This window comes from Acromyrmex echinatior, chromosome 1, assembly GCF_024713525.1.
Source record: "Acromyrmex echinatior isolate Ae372 chromosome 1, ASM2471352v2, whole genome shotgun sequence".
NCBI lineage: Eukaryota > Metazoa > Arthropoda > Insecta > Hymenoptera > Formicidae > Acromyrmex > Acromyrmex echinatior.
In genome coordinates this window covers 15,805,422-15,824,654 of record NC_141852.1, presented here as the reverse complement: position 1 = coordinate 15,824,654, position 19,233 = coordinate 15,805,422, and the positions used below count along the sequence as shown (strand labels likewise).

Here is a 19,233-nt window from a genome sequence, read left to right as displayed (position 1 = left end):
TATAGTGGATTACTTGTGAATATTAGAATTGTGCGCCAAAATCTAAAAGTTAAGAATACATTTAAAAAGCAAAATTATATTTTTATATTATAATTTATTAATATTACAATTTCTTGTTTTTTTCAGAGGTTACCTCCATTAATTAACGAAAGAAACGAGAAACTGAAAGCAGAAATGTTGGGTAAACTGAAAGATCTAGGAAACATGGTCTTAAAACCTTTCGGCCTTTCTACGAATAACTTTGAATTGGAGAAGGATCCCAACAGTGGTGGTTATTCCGTAAAGTTTCATCAGAACCCCATGTAACAAGCTAATTATATGTTTCTTATTCATAAAAAAAATTATGGATAAAATTTGTCCTTTACCTGTAAGAAATTAAGATATATTTGTATATTCTGCACGAATCCTATTATGGATTTTATCCCTCACTCTATAATTAAATATATATATAGACATTAATGAAGTTGATAGGATAAAGTAAAAATGATTTAAATCGTGAAAATTTCATCAGATTTTACACAAAAAGTTATTTTGATAATTTTAAAATATATTTATGTATCTTACATGGATCCTACCATGAATTTCATAGCTTTAATAATTAAATATAAATATTGGAATATCGACAGGATAAAATTATCCAAATCGTGAAAATCTGATCAAATTTTACATAAAATCGTTTTGACAATTCGCCACGCGAAGCGAGTTTTACTCAAAATATTTCTTTGTCGAGTTAATCGAAGCTCCAACAAGCAACATATATATCGCAAGTCGCAATGTCGGATATCTCGCTATATTTGGCACCAATGCTAGACCGGATATAGTCTATGGTTCAATAATACCGAGCTATATCGTCATCCCTGATAATTTTAGCCGCGGCTCTTCCACGAAGAGGTTGAACGACTTTGCAATCTCGAGGGCAACGAACGTCCTCGGTCACAGATTATAAATTATTGATATTAATTCAAAATTCAAAAGTGTGAATCACATAATTTAATAATGAAAATAAAAACATGCAATCGCTGTCTTTTCTTTCCGATGATAATCGTTGAAGAATGCCAAAATATCAAATATGTATCAATCTAATAGCGAATTCGATTGAGCCGCACTAGTACATATTAAAGCCATCGTACACAAATTGATATAAAAATGTGCATTTAATATAAATATAAGAATGGATTAAATCATGAAATCCTCAATATATTTTATTATATTATTAAATAAAATCTATTTTACAATTCGAAATATTTGCATTTTACTTTTACAAATTAAATTAGTGTATAACTATATTATGTACTAGTGCGTTTAATTCGTTTATTAATTACGAGGAAAATTTAGTACATCGAAATTATAGCAATTTTTTTATTCTATAGATATCTAAAAAATAGCATCGATTCCATCTCTGCTCCCCCACTTCCTCTCCCAAGTGAGCAAGTGCAATGAACGATCAGGAGAGTGCGGAGGGATGAACCAGTGACGTATCACGCGCAAGCGTCCGACGTCACCGTCGACGATACATTATCGGGATGTACGAAGAGGGAACGAAAGTGTGCGCGTAGGTGCGGATCAAAATCGGGGGCGCGATTTCCCGAATCTTCTTCCAAGCGCCAACGAATCGCTCTCAAACAATGTTATGATATCATCTCAATATGAATGAGCAATTTGAATATTAAATTAAATTAATTAGTAAAATTCATTCAAGATTGTAATAACGATTGAGCTGTACGCGGTCACTAATTGATGTGCCTGAAAAATATCAATAAAAGACAATGGGATCAATGGTGACATTTAATCGCGCGATGGTGAGCAGCCATCCCGGGCAAGCGCTAATACAGTAAAGGGACAAAAGGGTTGCGGGGCAGGAGGAAGGGCGAGGGCAAGGGCGAGGATGCGGCGCCACGACGTGTTGTTCGCGTTAAAGGAACGAGGAGGGGGTGCAAAGTAGGAAGAACAGGGAGGAGGAGAGAGCGAGCTCGGTGCATGTGAGGGAGAGGGAGCGGAAGCAAGCGAGAGAAGCGAGAGGGAGAGAGATACGTAGGTGATACACACACGCACGATGGCCGTGCGCCGAGACGGCGAGGCCAGGTCGCGACGGCGACAGTGAGGGGGACGGCCGAGTCGCAGCCGCGGGGCGTAAATACGTGTGCGCGGCACCGGGATGCCCGGTTGATCCCGGTGGGACACGCGCGATCGTATGCGGACACGAGGGATCGACGGAACATCGCTGTGGTGACGACGACGACGACGACGACGACGACGACGACGACGACGACGACGAAAACGAAGACGGCGCCGGCGGGCGGGTTTTCACGTTCGAATCGATAATTCGAGCGCGATCGTGGGCAGCGTGGCGGACAAGAGACTCCCTCAAATAAGGAGGACTTCGGACGAGTCTCGCGGGTCCACCCTCGCCCGCTCATCTTCTTCCTCTATCTTCGCCTCCTCTTTCCGTGGGATACGAATTACGTGACGAAGTGATAAGGGAGCTCACGGCGGCAGCGGACGCATCGTCGCTACCCTAGTTTTAATATCAGTGCCGCGCTACCTATATCCGGCGGTACACCCTCGGGTCTTCCGGCTGGAGTACGGTACTCGTGACACATAACAGCAGACGGCGACGATGCACGGCGATAAAGGGGTAAGCCGGATAACACCAAGTGCGGAATCCTTCCTGTCGGAAAATCGAGTCACCAGTTCGTTATCGGTTCCATTATCGGAGCAAGTGATAGCCTATCGCCTGACCCCCCCCTGCCCCCCTCGTCTCATCGATGTACCGAGGAAGGACAGATTGCTCCGGAAAGATCAAAAACGCGCGGAACGTACTCTCGGTTTCTTGGCGAACGACGATTTTCGGCGCGTATACGCGCAAACGACAGTTTTTCCTACGAGAGTTTCTCCTGTTTGAGCTGGAAATTGTAACATTCATTAAAATATCAAGTACTGCTTTGAGCGAATATAGTCTCTTTTACTTAATTTGTCTTAAGTTTCTTCAATAAGAAGTATGACTTATGAATATTGCTCTTAGATTCGCTCGATTTCGCGATCCTCCTCTCACACTTTCCGCGTCTAAAACGGGGCGGTTGCATTTTGCAGGCGCAAGTACTTGTAAATATTTATATTGCAAATGGATTAAAGAAAGAAGAAGGTGAGAAATGTAACTGGATCGAACAGGTCTATTCCTTGTGGATTTTCTCTTAAGTTGTTTGATGTAAAATGCAAAACAGAACGGATGATGTATAAATAATCTTGATTTTTTTCATAAACTAGAGAATTGTATTAGCAATTTTTTAACAATAATATTAAACTCGCGCGAATAGTAAGACTATAATGAAATGTTTTATGAAATGAATTATATTTTGATTCGCTTATAAAACAGAAGGAAAATTTTGATTATAGCGATTCTTCGAGTAAAATTTATGAAAAAGATTCTGAGAAATCGCTGATTCAATAATATTTTTTTTAACATACAAAAAAAATGAAAGGGCAGCCTCGTGTTACAATAAAAGAGTTTCTCATATTGAGATGAGCTCATATTGCTATTTGACAATCATGAAAATTTCCGTAAGTTGAATTTAATGACTGTATAGCGTGCAAACTTCACGCAAATAGAGTGTACAAATATCTAGTAAAGATTGATAACGCAACTTCTGTGCGAAAAAGCGGCCGCAAAGCGAGGACTTCCGGTATTTGACCAACATCGTATTCCTCGATCAGGATATTTATGGAATAAGTCAGAATTGATCGGAATTATTCTGTTTTCCCTAAAAATACGTAATAAAAATTTAGGAAATAATTGAATAATTCTGATCGGAAATCCATTCCGAATAATTCTATAATACGTATTCTATAATACGCAATTTCAAAGAGTCGATTGTATATCTTGAAATGAGATTAAAAACCTACAAAAATGAACAAATTCACTAGAATATTTATAATTTCATTAGCCAACTTCTAGTGAATTTGCTCTTTTGTTATTTTTATCTCATTCGAACATAATCGATCCCGTGGGGTGCGTTCGAAAACACTGCTCATATACCTTTGAGTATCATTTTATTCTTGTTTTTCATTTCGAATGCATAAATAAAACAAGAATAAAATGAAATTCAAAGGTATTCGAGTAGTATTCGAATAGTGTTTTTGAACGCAGCTCTGAAAACGAAATGAAAAAAAATTACAAAAGTGAGCAAAATTCATTTGATCAATACAATTGTAAATATTTTAGTAAATTCGTTCTTTTGTAATCTCCTACTTTGAAGAGATAAATAATCGACTCCCTGTATATATTGCGTCCAATTTGTAAAAGGATACGTGAATATGTCATTAATTAACGCATTTTCGTTCTTGAATCTCGATAAGTATATCGATTCCACAAATCATACACGTGCGGTCTTTATTGCGATATAGGTAGCATCGCACTCTTTCATCTCGATCAGATATTTTTATATATAAAAGAGAGATTTATATACGTATAAAAGAGAGATTTTTATAGCAAAAAGAGAAAGAGAGAGGTACAGGGGAATTATTGAATTTTTATATATTTCTCTGCGTGGGAGTTACTACATTTCATTAAAATATATTAATTGTCGTACGACATTTTTATCTCAACGCAATTTTTTTTATTACAATTTTTTATTGGAATTTACTCTTATATAAAAGAATCACTTGAAGAATTGAATGTACTGTTAGAATTGAATACCTGTCTGTCTTATAATTAATATCAATAGTGTATAGTAGTATCCACTTTGTCAGATTTTCTATTGACGCGCATTTTCTATTGACATGTAATGTTATTGACAGAATCGTCGAAATACGAGACACACTTTATTGTGGTTACGATTATTTACGGAGTGCGGTGTAATAATTTTAGCGTCGACATAAATTTCATGAAATTGATAATCGACGCAAATGTTAATCGCGTAACCAGCGTCGGGGAAAAGGGATTAATTTAACAGCTTATTCTTTCACATTGAAGAGAAAAGCTGATATAACGCCACTTTCCAGATTAATCTGAAAGTGATATTTACATAGAGAGCGCGTCGAGTGTGCGAGTCGCATTGCGAAAATTGTTTGTTATTCCATCACCCTATATATACAGGGTGTATCGAAAAGCCGAGCGGGGAAGATTGAAGACTTTCCAGCGACGAGATTTTAAAACGGCGAATAAGCTGACTCGGAAAGCCCGTTAACAAGTTTTATTGTGACAGAATTTTATTTACGAGAAGCTCGTAAGAAAATAAAAATCATGTTGAAAATCACGAAGCCAATAGCGAACCACCCTCACTCTCTGACCTCTTCCATGGAGAGAGTTTGCCCTTTCACAAGCACGAGTAGGACACCTCGTATATGTGGGTGTAAATTAATTTTGCCGACGGCAATTAGACAATCCGATATATACCGTAACGACTCTCGAATACGCTTGTCACTTTTACATTGTATGAATATTATTGCATGTACGCATTTGTAGGATTACACGTGTCCCACTATCGCGTCTGACTTTCATCCCGATTCGCATCTATACCGGATGTCCGTGTATATGTGTCTTTGATCACTAATGAATCATGCTCGTAGCGATTACGTAATGCGGCGAATTATCTCCGTGCGCGGCACGCCAATGGAAATCCTCTCGAGGGCTCTTATAACCATGGGACTCCAGGGCGGTTTTAATTATACCCACGGAAAACGTTAATGTAATGATTTTTCCGCGAATATTTCTCATTTACTTGTATATCTCGCATAATTTATTGCGTAGCATATGTATCCATTATATCGCGAATATCGAAAATTTCAAATTCGCGATAAAATTACGACAAATAGAGGATATACTGTGTACGGAAAAAAATATTTGGTTGAATTAACTGGAATTCTAGTGGAAGATGAACGATCCAGAATTCTGGTTAAGTCTACTAGATTTCTGGTTAAATCTACCAAAATTCTGGTTGAAATAATTAATTCCAAATCTACCAGAATTCTGTTTGAAATAATCAGAAATCTAGTAAACTTAATTACAATTCTGGATCGTTCATTTTCCATCACAATTAATTCAACCAATTATTTTTTTTTGTGTGGCTACTGAAAGTTTCCGACCACATATTTACATTGAGTAATTTTGTTGTATTGTTCAAATAAAAAATCTTTACAAATAGAGATCTACCTATTTAAGAATGTAGTATTTAAAAAAAATAAAAAATAAAAAAATTATGGAAAGATTACAGATTTTTTTATATTTAAACACAATATATAAGATAATAAGGCTTCAAAGAAATAAATCATAAAATTAATAAAAATGTGAACTGACATAAAATCATAGTATGTGAAATTATATTATATATATTAATGACAATAATGAATAACAATATTTCCATCCCAATTTGGGCTCTCTTTAGTGTAAAGCAAAAAGATTTACAAATAATTATTGAGCATTATGACGCAATAAATATAATCGGAGTGCGGAAATATGTTGTATGTTGAATAATTATCTGTAAATCTTTTTAATAAAACATTATTATTCATTATTATCATTATATGTAATTATAACACATAATGTGTAATTATAACATATACTATACAATTATAACATTATTATCTTGTGTCGATTTACATTGATTCATATTTTTATTAATTTTATGATTTTTTCCTATATTATAATATATTTGAAAATGATACAAAAAGTTTCGCAATAATTTTGAATTCGAGCTATAAATTATTTCAATAAAAAGTAGACATGTTTAAAAAAAAAATAATTAAAATAGAATGAGATTTTTATTTAAACTATAAAATTATGTTGTTAAATATAAACATTGTCGTGTATAAATATTTGACAGTATTTAATACAATTTTATAGTTTAAATGACGTTATTGAATTGTTTCATATGTATAAAACATTAATTTTTATACAGATATAAAATTCTATATTTGTATAATATAATAAATAATCATTTATATATATATATATATATATATATATATTATATTTTATAAATTTCTAATTCTAGTAATTTTTTTGCAGAGACTATACACCTGATACATTCTTAATATACGCGTACATAATATATTTAAGTTTGATTATAAAAATTGAAAAACAGATTGACAAAAATTATCGTAAAATCACATATCGGCATAAAATTTCCGATATCCATACGAGCAATTTCGCATTTGAAAGGTCATATTTTTATTTCAGTAAAAATGCCGGCGACCATTCGAAAGATTAGAGAGATTGTATGGCGTTATTGGGAATTCGCTTAAGCGCGATCAAAACGAACGCTCTGTTTGACAGGTTTACTTTTCTTAGAGGAACATAGTTTATGCATGCGAGAGAGACAAGTATCATCGATTTACCCAGTCGCGTTGTATTTAATGACAATACATACGGACGATAGTTTTGTTACTTAGAGGCCATATGTGTACATCTACACACGGCATATATATGTCTGAATAGTACGTGGGTGCCGTGTCATATGACGTCCATGATTTCCCTGAGCTGAGACACGCAACATCGATAATCATAACGAATGTGGCACAGGTGGAACTGTTTCTAAACACAGCCAGATTGGAGCTAGCAAACATGCCACTTAAGAAAAACGTCAATAAAGCGGGCTGGGACGATGTAAAGACTTATGGTCGAGATATGAAACGCCGGGATAAAGTCGGTCTTAAAGACGGGCGCTTTCGTGGGAGGGTTGCTGTCTAGCCGTTTCAAAGACGACGGGATATCGCGTCACCGAAGGTCGTTCGTGTCCTCGTAACGGGTGCGAGCTAACTCGATGTGACTTGATATAAAACTTACGACCGATACGAAATTGCTTCCATTTCCGCGTTTGTGTATAGAGCTCACTTTTCCCCTATAATTAGTTCGAGGATCTCAGCTCTTCGAACTGTATAAGAAAAAAAAAATTAAAAAGTAGAATCTTCTCGATATCGAAGAGACGTACTCGAATTATCCCGATTGAAGTTGCTTATTTTTAGGAAAGAGAAAGAGAAAGAGAGAGAAAAAGAGAGAATCGCTGTTTATTTTGCGTCCTGGAATTTATGCCCGAATTCATAACAGTCTATAGTATGAATTGTCAGATCTTATACTTAAGGCTTCCTTAAATTTATTTTGAGATACTCAGTAACCAATGAAATAAAGTATCTGAAGATAAATTTAAGGAAGCTTTAAATATGGGCCTGACTATGAACACGGGCATTAGTCCCTTCAAGAGCGAGACACATTATTGTATAGTTATACTATTAGACACAGAAATGCACGATCTAAAAGCCTTACAGTAATAAAGAAATAAATTTAAAACAATTTCAAATAAAAATAAAATAACAATATAAAATTTAAATAAATAGAGGCTTCTCAGATAAACAATATAAATATGATGAAACAAGAGAAAAACCGATTTGAGCCGACACAAGTTATTCGATGTAAATATTAGGTGTAGTAAAAAGAAATCCATTATTTTTACTACACATAATATATATTATAATTTAATTAAATACAGACGAACGTCCCTGGATTCTTTTCAGTATAATTGAATATGATGATAGCAGTTCATAGTGTTGCAAAATTAAGTTGTATAATAATCGAGTTCTCCTTTGTTTCGTCATATCTATATTGAAAAATAAAATAAAACAAAAATAACAGAGTACATATAGGTGTGACAGGGCAGTGTGTATATGTAGTCTGTGTAAGCAGACGAATCTAAACGAAAAGTATATATTTTATAAAAGTCGAAAATTTAATAACATAAAGCGAGAGGGGGGGGGGGGAGGAATAAAGCTAGAGAGAGAGAAATGCTAATCTACAATTACTGAACGTTAATTCGTTCCAGTTGCAGACAATGAGATGCAGATCGCGTAATCTGCAGGCGCGTCGCAGGAGGTGGCCTTTACGATTGGGCCTTTTCCTGATTTACGTCCTCATACAGTATGTTTCCTCCACGAAAGTTCCTTCTTCGACCGAGACGACAGTAATGCCGTCATCGAGTTCTGCGAAATGGACATCGGAGCCACCGGTATCTCCGATCATCTCCACCGAGGAGGAAGAACCGATAGAAGAAGACTCGACGGTCACCGAGGAAGAATCGAGGAAGACAGGCCATACGGAAAGATCTAAAACCGAAACGTCAAAGGGTCTTGGGCGCGCGAAAACCGAGACGGGCGTGAGAGATCTGTCTAAGGAAACCAAGATCAAGGAAAAGGAAACCGAGACACTACCGCCGAAACATGATCAAAACAACATCACCACGGTGAGTGCCACAATTTAAGTTTCTGTCGTGAAATACGAACAGTTTTCTTTTTCTTCTTCTTTTGATTAACAACTGACCGACCACACGAGGACGAAACGGATAGTAGATAAAATATACCTTCAACAGATAATTACAAAGAAGCAAAAATGCGAAGTCAAGGCATGAGTGTACAAAACACACTCGGTTAGCCAAACGGCTAAATGGAAAAATGGTAAATTTCACGAAACACGTGACAGTTTTTCAAATAAGAGAAAGGAAGGATCCTATTTTCGGTTGATGCGGATCTTGATGTTTACATAATAATAATATAATATTTATATATAAATTTACAAATACATTTTCTACATGCGCTCCAAATTGGTTTGTCGGATTTGTCGAAACGTAATTATATAAAAGGAACTTGGAAATAACATCACAAATTGCATTGATCAATTTAATGTTAGAATAAGCACTTTAAAATACTGTAAATAATTTATTGCGAAAAATATCACTTTTTCTTTATAGGACTGAAAAATGTATTGTAAATATACTTACATATGAATATTATTAAGCATCAAGATCTGCTTCGAAAATAGAATTCTTTCTCTTATTTGATTTATTCTTATTTAATTTTTACTTATTATTGATTACAGTTTTTGTTTGCAGAAAGTCTTATAAAATTTAATGTAGAACTTGTGATGCACAATAAACTTTATTGTATTTCTATCAGTACTTTATTGACAGAAATACAATAAAATAAAATAAAAATCTGCGAGATATAATTTTGACAAATTCTATTTGACTCTTGCCGTTGACATAACGTATTACGCTCTCATGCTCTATGAGAGGAACATGAGCTTAACATATCGCAATCAATGCTAATCGACAGCTATCTATCGTGATCTCTACTCGATTCTGCCGACGACGCGACAATTCGCTTGTTGGTGGTTTGCATACACCATAGATATCCTTGTCTCGCGGCGCAGATGGATGGATTTCGAGGAAACAAGATTAGAGATTGTCGCATAGATCAGAATTGAGATATGCAATACACAATGTGTAGTTGCGTAACACTGTCAAGCGTTATGCATCATATACTATTGTGGATTAACATGCATTACGAGGGTTTTATATTTTTATAAGGTTTTATAATTTTCTTCGAAGATACAGCTCGAATTATAAACGCATGATTAAGCGACATTAAATTATGACCTAAGTTACATTAACCCTGGAGTACTACTATGATTTTTTTTGCCTTCTAAAATCACACTGGGGTACAAAAATAAATTCTTTAGCATAGCATAGAATGCTTTGTATACATGTAGAAGGATTCAGTGATAGCTCAATCAATACGTTTTTTGATAAGGAAGAGAATGACGTTAATTAAATTCAATTTGCTTAACGCCATTCTTTTCCTTATCAAAGTTGAAAATTGGTTCCGAAAATTGGTTGTGCAAAGAAAGATTCTGTACGAACTTCATAGTTGAGTCTTACATTTAAGACTGTCTTAAATACAATCTTAAGATGTCGTAAGTCAATCCGAAGACTGTATTAATATCTTAAGATTATTTAAGACGATTTTAAAATAAGAATGGACTATGAGATTTAGAAAGAGACGCTATCCAACTGCACACACTATGTTATCTTTTCATCATGATTGAGTCTCGAACCAAAAATGTCGTCTGCTATCTCAGCAGTGTTTGAAATTTCTTTGGGGTTCATTTTTATTCCGGTATGGTACTGTAAGGTTAATAATGAACGATAATAATGACTTGAATGCTGAAAGACTTTAATCCTCCGAAGCTAACGTCAAAATCTGATATAGTTACTGATGATGGGTCTGTGAGAGCCATTTAATTTATGTTAACTAAAAGACATTTTAAATAATCAAAATGACATAATTACTAAGTTTACTTTAATAACAATAATTCAATTTTTTTACGAATGCATTTAATATAAAAAAATATAATTGAGTAAATTCAATAGACTCATTGTTAGCTTCGAAAGAATATAATTGAGTGGATTCAATAGGCTCACTTAGTTAGTTTCGGAGAATTAATTTGTTTTATCTTCTTTCGTTTTGATGTCGTTTTAAATGGAGCAGGTTGCTCCAACCACTCAAATGACTACGAGATATCCGTATCCCACGGTGAGACCGCGAAGAACCAATTGTTCGGCACCCGCCATAGAGCAGTTTCCACGACCGTTGATGGGCCCCGAAGCCAGAAAACACGGCGGGCTTATAATACACATTCTGGCTGCTATCTACACGTTCCTAGGTCTCGCAATCGTCTGCGACGATTACTTCGTTTCGAGTCTAGATAGGATCTGCGAAGGTAAGGCGAGTGAAAATCGCCCCTCACTTCCCCCAGGGATCACATTGAAATCAATAATTCCGTAACTCGCATTGAGCGAAATACAATCCTCTTGCAAACTTACAGCGTTACGCGTAACTTTGCAAGAGGATTGTATTTCACTGCGGAGATCTACCGCGTGGTTTGTTATTAAGAGTGTCTCGATTCTCGGTTTTTTTTTTGTTGGAAATAGAAGTTACTTTTAGATTTCCGAATATGTTTTCGATTTTGAAATAATTCAAGATGTGCGATCCTTGCGATTTTATTTTAAATAATTTATTTTTATATTTATATTATTTATAAATATTATAAATTCATATCTTTTATCTTTATCAGAACTGAGATTGTCTCCCGATGTCGCCGGTGCCACTTTTATGGCGGCAGGCTCTTCTGCGCCCGAACTGGCGACAGTTATCATCGGCGTGTTCTTCGCCAAGGACGACATCGGAGTAAGTATTACAGTCGTCTAATCGCGCCTTGCACGCTTCGCCGCGTTCATTAAACATCATGAAACGTAAACCACATAAATAACATTACGCAAGCCAGTACGCGAACAAATTATTTGTTTTAATCACAAGGGAAACTATTTTCATTATCGCGTCACATGAATCTGGCTGACACTCAACAGTAAGCCGGACATTCCCGTCTCGTTAGTTAACAATATAGAATTTGTCAATTAAATGCTTCCGTTTCAGGTCAGCGGCGTTATCGGCAGCGCTGTCTTCAATATAATGTTCGTTATATCGATCTGCGGCCTATGTTCCGCGACGGCCGCAAAGTTGAATTGGTGGCCTCTCTGTCGAGACTGTTTTTTCTACGCTATTTCGATCCTCGTGATGCTCGGTACGATTTACAACGAGTCTATATCTTGGTAAGCATCACCATATATTCAATTATGTCCGATTACGAAACGTCCGACGTTAAATCTCATAGTTGAAATAAAAATGTCTTTCAGGATGGAATCCCTCTTCATGTTAATCATGTACGCAGTTTATTGCGTGGCGCTCTCGTTCAATGTTAAATTGGAACGTTGGGCGAAATCGTACAATATTCCGTTCCTGCCGAAAGACGATGAACCCGCTGAGGAAAGCGCTCTAGTGAGCTACAGATCCTTACAGGAGGATCGATTATCCTACACTGGTCCTAACTCGCCGGTCACCGAGCAAATGAAGAATCAAGAAGGTAATTGAATAAAAATCTTGCCTATTCATATCTTCCGTTCTCTAAAGATCTGAATGTATCTTTCATCCTCTTTCAGGAAATGGCATTCAAGAAACGATTGAACAACAGCAGCAGCAACAACAGCAGCAACAGCAACAGCAGCCGCCGGCACCGAGGCAGCCTGAGTATTACAAAGCAAAAGAGCCCAATCCTAACGAAGTATCGCCCCTTGTGATGCCAACGGATGGTAGCAAATGGACCTTGTTCACTTGGGGCCTCGTGTACCCCATCCACTTCATGTGCCGGGCGACAATGCCAGATTGCCGGCAAGAAAAGTGGCGGAGCTGGTACCCTTTCACGTTTTGTATATCGATGATCTGGATCAGTTTCTATAGCTACATAATGGTGTGGATGATCACGATTATAGGTAACACTATCATTTGATCCGCGATTGAATCATTTTTCAGCAAATAGAATCTTCTTAGTAAAGTGATTGATTTTGCAGGCAGTACTCTAGGCATTCCCGACACCGTGATGGGATTGACTTTCGTTGCCGCTGGTGTGAGTGTGCCGGACGCCCTTTCCTCATTGGCGGTCATTAAAGAGGGTCTTGGTGACATGGCGGTCAGTAACGCCGTAGGTAGCAATGTTTTCGACATCTTGGTATGCCTCGGTCTTCCGTGGTTCATACAGACCGCTATGATACAGCCCGGCTCACACGTTAATGTTACCAGCAGAGGTACACGGATTTATCTATATATTTTTTAATCTCTTTATCTCTGCAAAACATACATATTTGTATTCTATATCGCTTATATCTCGTTCTTATCAGGTTTAACATATTCGACCCTTTCTCTACTGTCGACGGTATTATTCCTGGTACTGGCAACACACTTTAATGGCTGGAAGTTGGACCGACGATACGGCGTGGTCTTAATGATCTGGTACTTAATATTTATCGTGTTCGCGTCGCTCTACGAGCTCAACGTCTTCGGCGAGATGAATCCGCCAGTATGCCCTAGCATGTTTTAATGTAAAGACGCCTCGTTCGTTTCCGACCTTTGCTTTGCTCAAACGTGGAATGATCGTCCGGAGCAAGAATCGTTCCGGCCGATTGGTCCACGAACGATGACGCACGCACGGTCGTAGATCATCGTAAATGCTCAGCGACCTCATTCGTATGTCCCTTTCCCCTTCTTCCTACTTAATAACGAAGACAGCGAGAGACAGATGAGCTTAGAAGGTAGCTGCATGTCGAAAAGAAGCACGATTTTTAGCTTGCTGCGAAATTGTTGAAGCGACCGTTTGAGATTTTTAGATAAGAGCAAACGGCTTATGTCGTTGAGCTTTTTTTCTTTTTAGGCTGTTGTAGAGAATCTAGACAATATGTGCTCGCGCGTGAGTACACAGGCATTGTATTCCATTGGTGCTATTGAAAGCGATAAAAAAAAAGAGTATTTTGCTTGCTTCCGTTCGACTAACGAGTCTCGATTTCTTACAATTAATTGAAAGTACGGGAAACATGAATTTTTCCAAGCAACTAAGTTTTCGGACAGGCAATACGGCTGTTAAGTTGTAATTATTATCAGATGACGTATTGACAGTATCGGCAGTTGTTTGCTAAAATCAGAAAATCGGCATTAAATCGACCGTCGCAAAGTTCCAAACTTCTCCAATCTTAACTCTTAGCCACAGACCTCATTGTACGTCGCGCGAGATTTGTCCGAATTGATATAGAAAAGAAAATGTGATACGTTTTATATCATCCATATCGCGCAAATGCCTGAGTACCATGGAAGGGAAATGCGTCTTGACAATTAATCGTTTTATATCCTAAACATTAGAGTAAAAAGAATCCAGTAGAAGTACGCCTTGTTAGAATAGATCTTAGAAGCGTCATATCTGCGGCTAAATGTTAAGACTGTTAACGGTACTGTGCGAGTTGTCGAAAGTCGATATCATTGTGGAATTGTTACGAACATGAAATAATCGACAAAACGGGCGAGAGAACTCTCTCTGTAACTGTCGTCGCAACGTTAAGCGCGATCCTTATCCTATTATCCGACATGATTTCAGAATATAACACCTACTCGTATATTTTTAAAATATATTTTCTATCACGGAGCGCGACGTACTGCGTAAAATATGAGATAAAAGAAAATATCTTCGCGCATTTTTCAAGATGCGAAAGATTGGGATGTATCGATCTGTATATCGATGTATACAGGTTGTAGGCTAATGTTATATTTTGTTATATGACACATGTTTCAAATTTTGATTGTCTATAGAATAGAGAGATCTGAGAATCTCTCTCTATCCTGTAGCCAATTAACACGCTTGAAATAGTCGTACGACAAAAAAAAAGGAACAAATGTAATATTAGCTGTACAAGTCAGTTATGATTTAATTCTTGTTTAATTGAAATGTGCTTTTGTCCGCCATTCAAATGACCAGAAGAGACGAGACTTCGCGAGATCAAAGGAGATCCCGCGTTAGCGCGAGTGTAAACGTAAAATCACTTTTTTTCTAAAAGGGAAGCAAACAAAAAAGAAAGAGAAAGATAATGTTTTGAAGCGCAACGCAAAGAATAAATCGAGCGTATTATTCCCGAGTGACCGAGACTTAATTCGAATTCTTTGACATCGACGATATGCGGAAACTTCGCGAGAATGATGGAGCAAGCGAAATTTTATTCGTGACCAAAAGAGACGGAGGAAGAAAGGGGGAGGGTGCGAGAGAATTGGTTCTCCATGAGGGCGAATGAGCGCTGAAAGTGACAATAATTAACGCAGCCTTATCCGATGAAAGTATCTACAACCAGCACTATTATACTGCGCGTTCCTTGAGACTGATTCGCGAAGGGGTCACTTGTAAATGGGTGGACGGGTACAAGAGAAACATCCACCTACAGTGTAATCAGCATACCTCCGCTTCCGGGATCCTTTGATCTTTCGAGCGCGCTGGAATCGACGATATCGATGACGAGCTGCGGAATCGCATGACGGAATTCCCGCAGGAATTGCAAGAGATGGATATCGAAATTAAGAAAAAAATTGACTCCTTTCGCATTCCTTGTATTCTAAATTCGTTGTGATTGGCCGGGAAGCAATAAAAAAATCACAATAATATAAATTAAAATTTCAACAACATTAAATATACGAAGGCAGTTTGATAAATCAATGATTTCGTTTTAACTTTTTTTTATCAAAATTTGACTTATTTTTTTAATATAGTCTCCTTTTCAAAAAATCAGAATCGAATTATCGAACTGCCTATGCACGCGTACAGTGAAGATACTAAAGATAAAAATATTGCCCAAGAGATATTCGAATTGTATTCAAATTGTATTCAAATTACTTAACGAATAACTTGGATTAATACGAATGGATAGTCAATGTTCCTAAAAAACAAAATTATTTTATATATAGTACAATTATTGGCCCAAAATTGATCCAATATATCCCCAACATTTAACGAATGTATCCAATAAATTGTTAGAATTATATTTAAGAATCCTGCGAGCATTCTGTCGATACAGCTCGTTGGGCTGCATCTTTAATAAATCGGCTGTTTCCTCAATCGGATGATCGCGAGTACACAAGGATCGCGCAGACGCTTTAGTGTGATTATATAAATTTAGCGTACGTATAATATATATATATATATAATATAACGCGAAGAGAGGCTTAGATCGCGTAATGACTATTGACCGTTCAACGTGTTTGTTCACTACGTTTGTCCGTTATTGTTAGCGCGTTAGAGCGATTTATGCATATGAATATTATTATTATTATTATTATATATATATATATTCGCGTTGCGATGCGTTTGATGCCGATGGCGAAGGGACCGAAATGTATCTCGAGACTCTAAGTATATTCTGCGATCAAGGCGAAGATGAAAGTGTAGCCGAAAACGAGTGCCTCAGCATCGGACGCATCGACGCACGGCTTCCAGAATTTAGGAAGCGCCGCGCCGACCGAGTAAAAAGGCGCCTTAGATCTTCATTAAAAGCGGACCAGTCTCACCGTCGATTTCGTGGGCTCCGTACCGCGGCGTCGACCGCATAATTCGAGGAGGATACATCGAACCTGGCGAACGATTTCGTTCGCGCGTACGAAGAAACGAGGGGAGAATCGTTAGGGGCACGCACCATTAGGGGTTTCTTCGGCCTCCACCTCGAGAGCGCCCGCAAGTCGAAGGCTTTACGTGCGGTTAGCTACAACGATTCGTGGAAACGCGTTTATTGGACGGGATTGTCACAAAATTGGAAATTAAGGAAATCAAAGAAATGTCAAGGAAATTGAAAACAATCAAGGAAATCAGGGAAAATCTGGAAAATTAAAACTTTTGTAAAAAAGTTTAATATGCATATACAATTTTGGAAAACTGTATACTGTATTTTTACTACTGACTTAACAATTAAATGCAAGCAGTGTCAGCAACATTAATGGTAATTTACATTGCTATGCTAAATTGCAACAAAATATTTGACGATTTCCAAATCAGGATGAAAATACAAAAAAATTTCAAAATATTATTGAAGGCATCAGAGAAAATCATAATATTTTGTCTGGAAATCAGAGAAGTTATTTTAGGATAAGGAGTTTGTGACAATCCTGTTGAAGGTTTAATTCATTCTGGGAAAATCTTTAGGAAGCAAAGACTCGTAGCCGCCCCTGACGAGGAAAGCCGCGCAAGGGCCCCACGGGTCCGCACTTCGAGCATCAACGAATGGAACGTTAAGGACTTACAATTAGAGTTTATTAGAGGGTCTACTCGTCTAATTTCCGTCGATTTTTTTTTTTACCGTGCAGCCCGAAACCGTCGGCCGAAACGTCGACGATCGCTCGGGGAACCGGTGTCGTTTAGAGTCAATTCACCTGTGGCAATTATTAACAGTAATTAGGAGGGTTCGCGGGGTGATCTAGAGGATTGGGGGAATAGGAAATGCACGCGTCCCTCGTCTCCCGTTTCTCAGGACGCTGTCCGAACGTCGATCAATTCGAGGGTGTCCTTAATAGTGTAATCGAAGTCAATAATGTACCTTTTTAGACGTTCTCTCTTATAATTATAAATATTATAATTCCGTGAATTGCCCGTCCTTTTATGATGTTCCCATCACCTCCAGCGGTTCCCAGAGGATCGCATTCGGGGAAGCCGACGACGATATATCTATCTCACCTACATCGAGTACACTTGTACAAAATACAGCAGAATGCTTGCACAAAATGCAGGAGAACGTGAAGCAGTGTTTAACGTTAACGCAAAATAATGAAGGTAGAACCGAAGGGCGTCGGGCGTAGCGGAGATCAGATGTAATCGTGTTGTTGATCTACCGGAATATAATACGTAGATTTTATATCACGACATTATGTACTTAGGTTATATACATATTACCGTATATATACATATATATATATTACCTGATTAATTAAGTTTATACAGCCGTCTCTCCTCTACTTGCAGTATTATCCCAGTCTTCGTCGCGTATATACGTTTGAATACGTTCGTACCTGTTAAATCGTGAAGGAGAGAGCCCTTCCCCGTCCTCTGTTGTACGATAAGTAATTAGTTTCTCTTTTTCGGGATCTCCTCAACGTCTCGCTTCGCATTTTAATCCCGCTTTCTTCTTTGTAATGGCAGACGCAGTCGCGGTCGATGACAGCTTCGAAAGTATCATAATTATAACAAACACACTATTATATAACGTAAGACATATTAAAAAAAAAATAAAAGAACTGTATACAGCATAAAGAAAGTAGACATACAACGAATACAATTACATCGGCTGCCGCTGTAATAGCCACGCTATTTTGTCCATACCGCTTTCGCAGCAATCAGCCGTTGAGCGAAGTTCCATGATTCCTTTCCCTTTTTTGCGCCGTTCGTCGTACAAAGTGCAAAAAAAGCATGCGAATCCGGGATCTCTCCAACCTATGTCTCTTTCCATCGTTATTCAAATTTCCAGAAGTATATCCTAACGCGTCAATATATATATAATATATATATACATATATCTAGTCATAGCTTATTACAGCGTTATGTAAATAAATAATTGTTCTAACACTGTCGCATATATAAATATAAATATATATATATATATATATATATATATATAAGTATTATATATATATTTATAGATTTAAATATATATTATATATATACATATAACACATTTGGCAAATATATATACATATATATATGTATGTATATTGAGAGTATACGTGCGTAGTAAATACAAAGAGTTAGAAAGAGCCTAACGTACATATATCTATATATATATAGTAATAATAAATTTATGCGCCACGTTTCATCGCAAGGAGAGCTATGTACCGAGTGGAAACAATTTAATATTACACATACCTTGTTTAGCTTGAAAGCGGGAAAAAAGTAGATTAGTTATGTACTCTAATGTACTTAAAAAGTTTCAACAATAAAGCTATTGCTACCAATTGATCTCGATCTGAAGGAAACGACTAGTCTTGGTTTTAATTTTGAAAATCATGAGT

General features: G+C 37.0%; 3 protein-coding genes across 3 annotated transcripts in view; 2 read left to right on the top strand and 1 right to left on the bottom strand.

Annotated features, from left to right (window-relative positions):
* Ttc1 (Tetratricopeptide repeat domain 1) overlaps positions 1 to 404 on the top strand; it is a 2,316-nt gene extending 1,912 nt beyond the window's left edge. The window contains exon 4 of the mRNA XM_011070456.2: positions 127 to 404. Within this exon, the coding sequence (XP_011068758.1) occupies positions 127 to 306 (180 nt within the window). The 3' untranslated portion in view covers positions 307 to 404. The remainder of the gene's footprint in view (positions 1 to 126) is intronic.
* Positions 1 to 11,332, bottom strand: part of LOC105154742 (endoplasmic reticulum metallopeptidase 1) — a 21,241-nt gene extending 9,909 nt beyond the window's left edge. Inside the window, exon 1 of the mRNA XM_087410866.1 lies at positions 11,244 to 11,332. The gene's annotated coding sequence lies outside the window, so the exon portion shown is untranslated. The remainder of the gene's footprint in view (positions 1 to 11,243) is intronic.
* On the top strand, positions 2,023 to 19,176 carry LOC105154740 (putative sodium/potassium/calcium exchanger CG1090). Its single transcript, XM_011070455.2, has 9 exons — positions 2,023 to 2,635; positions 8,811 to 9,227; positions 11,311 to 11,542; positions 11,897 to 12,009; positions 12,256 to 12,431; positions 12,516 to 12,742; positions 12,819 to 13,148; positions 13,227 to 13,460; positions 13,554 to 19,176. Exons 1-9 carry the CDS (start codon positions 2,618 to 2,620, stop codon positions 13,751 to 13,753), a joined length of 1,947 nt encoding a protein of 648 aa, XP_011068757.2. The 5' UTR covers positions 2,023 to 2,617; the 3' UTR covers positions 13,754 to 19,176.
* The last annotated feature ends 57 nt before the right edge of the window (positions 19,177 to 19,233 follow it).

Coding starts and splice junctions, on each gene's coding strand:
- LOC105154740 (XM_011070455.2), top strand. Junction 12,743..12,818: donor GCAAATGAAGAATCAAGAAG/GTAATTGAATAA, acceptor ATCCTCTTTCAG/GAAATGGCATTCAAGAAACG. Junction 13,461..13,553: donor CGTTAATGTTACCAGCAGAG/GTACACGGATTT, acceptor CGTTCTTATCAG/GTTTAACATATTCGACCCTT.